At 47.4% G+C, this 6,000-nt stretch overlaps 1 protein-coding gene across 1 annotated transcript in view; it reads right to left on the minus strand.

The window, feature by feature from the left end:
* SLC2A9 (solute carrier family 2 member 9) overlaps positions 1–5,526 on the minus strand; it is a 227,341-nt gene extending 221,815 nt beyond the window's left edge. The window contains exons 1-2 of the mRNA XM_027545036.1: positions 5,310–5,526; positions 1,619–1,718 (exon numbers count right to left, since the gene is read on the minus strand). Of these exons, the coding sequence (XP_027400837.1) occupies positions 1,619–1,681 (63 nt within the window). The 5' untranslated portion in view covers positions 1,682–1,718; positions 5,310–5,526. The remainder of the gene's footprint in view (positions 1–1,618; positions 1,719–5,309) is intronic.
* Between the last annotated feature and the right edge of the window lie 474 nt (positions 5,527–6,000).

A 6,000-nucleotide genomic window follows, 5' to 3' on the forward strand; every position in this document is an offset into this window, starting at 1 on the left:
GTTAACCCCCCGACAGTGGTGCCCAAAGGACTGCCTGGCTTTGGGTCTCAGCCCCACTTCTGACAACCTGTGAGCTCTTGGGCAAGTTTCTCGGCCTCTCTGGCACAGTGTCCTCATCTGTCAAATGGGCCTGATGATGGTGCCACCACCTCTTAGACTTGCTAAGATTTGAGGAGTTTGTGCGTGGAGAACACTAAAAACCCTGGAACCTAAAACAGCACCTGGTCTACAGCTAAGCACACAATGAACATTCATTGTTCTTCACATCCCCCTGTCCCTCTGGTGAGCTATTTCTTGGCCCAGTGCTCTTGTTCTCATCCTTTTCTCAACAAAGGACACGGTGAGTACTCTCTGTAGAAAGATCCCCCTGGGTCCCCCCGCCCCCAACCTCGTGTCGGTGTTCACAGCAGCAAAGAAAAGGGTTGGGGCCAGTAGGGTGCAGCTGGACCATTGCCAAGGCCAGTTTCCCTGCTTGAGTACCAGGCCTCTGTGATGAGCACCATCCGGTGAGGCTCTGTGAACCAGATGACAGCTAACTGGGGCTCCCCACTAACCATCTCCCAAGACACATCTACACTGCTCTACCCTCTGCCAACTGTTCCCACCTGCCACGCCACCCACCCTCCCACCAGGCTCAGGAGGATCCACTAGGCTGATGCCACGAGGAAGAACAGAAGTTCAGGGAGAGCCTGGATTCGCCCATCTCCAAATCTGATGCCAGATCCCCAGCCACATGGTCTGTGGCCCGTGCTCTCAGACAGGTCCTAAGGCAATTCACTCTATCGAGGATGTGGCCGGGGCTTCCCTAGTGGCTCAGACGGTAAAGCATCCACCTGCAATTCAGGAGACCTGGGTTCGATCCCTGGGTTGGGAAGGTCTTCTGGGGAAGAAAATGTCTACCCTCTCCAGTATTCTTGCCTGGAGAATCCCAGGGACAGAGGAGCCTTGGCAGGCTACAGTCCATGAGGTCTCAAAGAGTCAGACATCACTGAAGTGACTTAGCATGCACATATGCAGTACAGTTGTAACCCGAATCCCCAGCTCAAAAGAAGTGGGAAACTATACAGCTTTTCTGGAGTTTGAAAATATGTCTCTAGAGCTGGTGTTGGACAGGGAAGCCTGGTGTGTTGCGGTCTGTGGGGTCGCAAAGAGTCGGATACGACTGAGTGACTGAACTGAACTGAGACATCGTAGTATATGCATGTTAATCCCAATCTCCCAGTTCATCCCACCATCTCTCATCTCCCCTTGGTATCCACACGTTTGTCCTCTACATCTGTGTCTCTATTGGAAAAGAATATTTTTAAAAACATGTCTCTATGCATAACTGAATCACTTTGCCATAGAGCAAAAATTAGCATAACATCATGAATCAGCAATACTTCAATTTTTACAAAACAATTTTTTTAAAGAAGGATGTGGTCATAGCCCAGCATTCCTGGGTGTGCCGGGCCTGTCCTGACACTCATACACTCGTCCACACACACACCTTTTACCAGTGCCCCTAATTTTGCTCATCCTTCAGTGCTCAGCCCCCTCGCCACCTCCCCCCAGGAGGGACCACCTCAGGGTCACCTGGACACTCCTACCAGGGAGACATAAGGGAACCAGGACTGACCAGTTTCTTTTTCTCCAAGTTGCTTCCTTTGTTATCTGCTGAGTCATTTTCCCTGAGCTTCATGGTTCCTTGTCAGCCTTTGGACTGGGCTTTTTTGTTCCTGAAAGAGAGAAAAAAGGGAGAAGTGGTTAGACAGACGCTGGCTGTCACAGATAAGGAACCCAGGGGAGGAGGCCCTGGTGAGGACACCAGGGTGGCGGGCCCAGCTTCCCCAGAGCCCCGGGAGCCTCTGTTCCTCTCTGGCCTGTTTCTCCATTTACGAGACGGTCAGGTTGGACCACTGCTGTGTTTTCCCACCCCTGGCACGTTGCTGATCAAGTACTGGCCCCTCCCCAGGATATCCTCATTTGTAAGGTCCTCTTACGATGGGGCATATTTTGGAAATCCTAGACTTTCTGTCCTTAAGATGTGAAAATAAAAATACTATAAATTCAAAGTGCAATGTCGCCTGTCAAATTGAAACTGTTACCAAACAGTTAGCACAATTGTAGGAGCTTCCCAGGTGGTGCTAGCGGTACAGAACCCGCCTACCAGTGTAGGAGGCATAAGAGAGGCAGTTTGATCCCTGGGTCAGGAAGATCTCCTGGAGGAGGGCATGGCAACCCGCTCCAGTATTCTTGCCTGGAGAATCCCCTGGACAGAGGAGCCTGGCGGGCTACAGTCCATGGGGTCACAAAGAGTTGGACACGACTGAAGTGACTTAGCACACACAAATGCAGCACAATTGTAACCTGAATCCCTAGTACAAAAGAAGTGGAAAACTCTATAGCTTTTCTGGAGTTTGAAAATATGTCTCTAGAGCTGTAAAAGTATTTCAGTTCTTTGGCCCAATGACTCCATTTATAGTTAGCCTAAAGCAGTAATTAAAATGTACAAAGATTTAAGCCTGAGATGATCATTGCAACATTTTTCATGGTAGAAAAATGGTCTTCACAATAGGACAGAATATTTAAGAAGAAAGTTTAAATTTTGGCACATTCACGTGCTGGAAGCTTATGTTAAAGAATACCTAATATCATTGGAAAGTGTTGATAATACATTCTTACTTGACAACGTGAGGAAGATGTATAAAGAAATATACTCTAGTCAACATTAAAAATAGGTGTACTTGTTTTTTTAGTCACTAAGTCATGTCTGATTCGTTATGACCCCATGGATTGTAGCCCATCAGGCTCCTCTGTCCTTGGGATTTCCCAGGTAATAATTTTGGAATGGGTTGCCATTTGCTTCTCGAGGGGATCTTCCCAGCCCAGGGATTGAACCCATGTCTCGTGCATTGGTAGGTGGATCCTTTCAGTTCAGTTCAGTTGCTCAGTCGTGTCTGACACTTTGTGACCCCATGGACTGCAGCACTCCAGGCTTCCCTGTCCATCACCAACTCCCAGAGCTTACTCATGCTCATGTCCATTGAGTCAGTGATTCCATCCAACCATCTCATCCTCTGTCTTCCTCTTCTCCTCCTGCCTTCAATCTTTCCCAGCATCAGGGTCTTTTCCAATGAGTCAGTTTTTCACATCAGGTGGCCAAAGTACTGGAGTTTCAGCTTCAGCATCAGTATTTCCAATGAATATTCAGGTTTGATTTCCTTAAGGATGGACTGGTTGGATCTCCTTGCTATCCAAGGAACTCTCAAGAGTCTTCTCCAACGCCACAGTTCAAAAGCATCAATTCTTTGGCGCTCAGCTTTCTCTATAGTCCAAATCTCACATCCATACATGACTACTAGAAAAACTATAGCTTTGACTAGAGGGACCTTTGTCAGCAAAGTAATGTCTCTGCTGTCTAGGTTGGTCATAACTTTTCTCCCAAGGAGCAAGCATCTTTTAATTTCATAACTGCAGTCACCATCTGCAGTGATTTTGGAGCACCCCAAAATAAAGTCTGTCACTATTTCCATTGTTTCCCCATCTATTTGGCATGAAGTGATGGGACTAGATACCATGATCTTAGTTTTCTGAATGTTGAGCTTTAAGCCACCTTTTTCACTCTCCACTTTCACTTTCCTCAAGAGGCTCTTTAGTTCTTCACTTTCTGCCATAAGGGTGGTGTCATCTGCATATCTGAGGTTATTGATATTTCTCCCAGCAATCTTGATTCCAGCTGGTGCTTCATCCAGCCCAGCATTTCTCATGATGTACTCTGCATAAAAGTTAAATAAGCAGGGTGACAATATACAGCCTTGACATACTCCTTTCCCTATTTTGAACCAGTCTGTTGCTCCATGTCCAGTTCTAACTGTTGCTTCTTGACCTGTATACAGATTTCTCAGGAGGCAGGTCAGATGGTATGGTATTCCCGTCTCTTAAGAATTTTCCACAGTTTGTTGTGATCCACACAATCAAAGGCTTTGGCATAGTCAATAAAGCAGAAATAGATGTTTTTCTGGAAATCTCTTGTTTCTTCGATGATCCAGCGGATGTTGGCAATGTGGATCCTTTACTGTACTTGAACCACACCCATGTGTTTTTTAATTTAAAGTTAAATTTAAACCAAAAATGTTTACACATTAAATTATTTATTTTGGCCACCTCATGCGAAGAGTTGACTCATTGGAAAAGACTCTGATGCTGGGAGGGGTTGGGGGCAGGAGGAGAAGGGGATGACAGAGGATGAGATGGCTGGATGGCATCACTGACTCGATGGACGTGAGTCTCAATGAACTCTGGGAGTTGGTGATGGACAGGGAGGCCTGGCATGCTGCGATTCATGGGGTCGCAAAGAGTCCGACACGACTGAGTGACTGAACTGAACTGAAGCTTAATGAACAATTATTCATTAAGCTCCTAGCATCTAGGGCTTCCCTGGTGGCTCAGATAGTAAAGAATCTACCTGCAATGCAAGAGACCCAGGTTCAATCCCTGGATTGGGAAGATTCCCTGGAGAAGGGAAATGGCAACCCACTCCAGTATTCTTGCCTGAAGAATTCCATGGACAGAGGAGTCTGGTGGGCTACAAAGAGTAGGACACGACTGAGCGACTTACACTTTAACACTAAGCATCTAGGTTATGAGAATGAAATCTTGAGCAAAACAGACCTCACCCTGCCCTGACGGAGCTTACATTCTGGGAGAAGAGACAGTTTAGGAGGAGCATATGGACTTCTCAAGAGGCGTATTGAAGGTAAGAGGCCTGGCCCAGCAGAGAGAGACCACAGCAGGAGATAGGCTGTAGAGATGAGCGGACGACTCATGACATATTTCTATGCAGAGAAAGCAGACATCCTGCAAACAGCATAACATAACAGCAATTACCACTCAGCTGTGCTTTCTCAGCCAATGTTTATCTGATTTGCTTTCCTCTGTTTTCCAATTTTCTACACTAAAACACACAGAAACCAATCACTTCTACAACTGGAAAAGCAAGCTTTTAGAATGTCTTCAAATGAAAGAGAAAACCATTTTGTTAAAGAATGAAGCCCTTAGGGTGTCAAGGAGCCAAGTAGACTAAAAACTACAGTTTGGGAAGAATAAGAAGTTCTTACGGGTTAACGGGCTCTGAATTTGAAGTCACGTGAGCTGCCTGACAATGTCGACTGGAGGCCCTCCACCGAGGGACCCACCTGCGTGTGGCCAGCACACGCCCAGGGACACGCCGCCCACTGGACCTCCATGTTCAGGCCCCTCTTGCTATCTCTCAGGCCCCCGGGCTGGACTGCCTCCTCTCCTGCCTTTGTCTCATCTTCCAGGCTCACCTTCTCTGCTGTCCGTCTGTTCCTTCTGGAAAGTCTGAGTCGCTTTGCGTCCTGTGCCTCCCCGAGCTTCTTCCCTTAGCCTTGCGGGAGCCAGACTGTACTGAACCACTGACGGTTCTTTCATCTGCGTCCTTGACCGTGACTTTGACCCCCTCCTGAGGGTTCATTTTATGTGTCAGCTTGGCAAGGCCACGGTGTCTAGTTGTGTGGTTAGACATTCAGAGAACAGGCAAGCTACTGCTGGTAGTTTTTAGGTATGACTCACGTTTAACAGGGCTTCCCTGGGGGCTCAGCAGTAAAGAATCTGTCTGCAAAGCAGGAGGCTTAGGAGATGAATATTCTATCCCTGGGTCAGGAAGATCTCCTGGAGGAGGGCATGGCAACCCACTTCTGTATTCTTGCCTGGAGAATCCTATGGACCGAGAAGACTGGCGGGCTACAGCCCATGGGGTCACAGAGAGTCAGACATGACTGAAGCAACTGAGCACACACGCACATTTACAATCAGCTGACTTTAAGTAGATGGGCCTCCATAACGTAGGTGAGCCTCATCCATTGAGCTGGAGGCCTTAAGAACAAAGACTAAGGCACCCCATAGGAGAAGAAATTCTGCATTAAGATGACAACATAGAAATTCTGCCTGAGTTTCCAGCCTTCAGGCCAAGGTTGCAACTTCAATTCCTGCCAGAAT

Source organism: Bos indicus x Bos taurus, chromosome 6 (genome assembly GCF_003369695.1).
Source record: "Bos indicus x Bos taurus breed Angus x Brahman F1 hybrid chromosome 6, Bos_hybrid_MaternalHap_v2.0, whole genome shotgun sequence".
Lineage (NCBI taxonomy): Eukaryota > Metazoa > Chordata > Mammalia > Artiodactyla > Bovidae > Bos > Bos indicus x Bos taurus.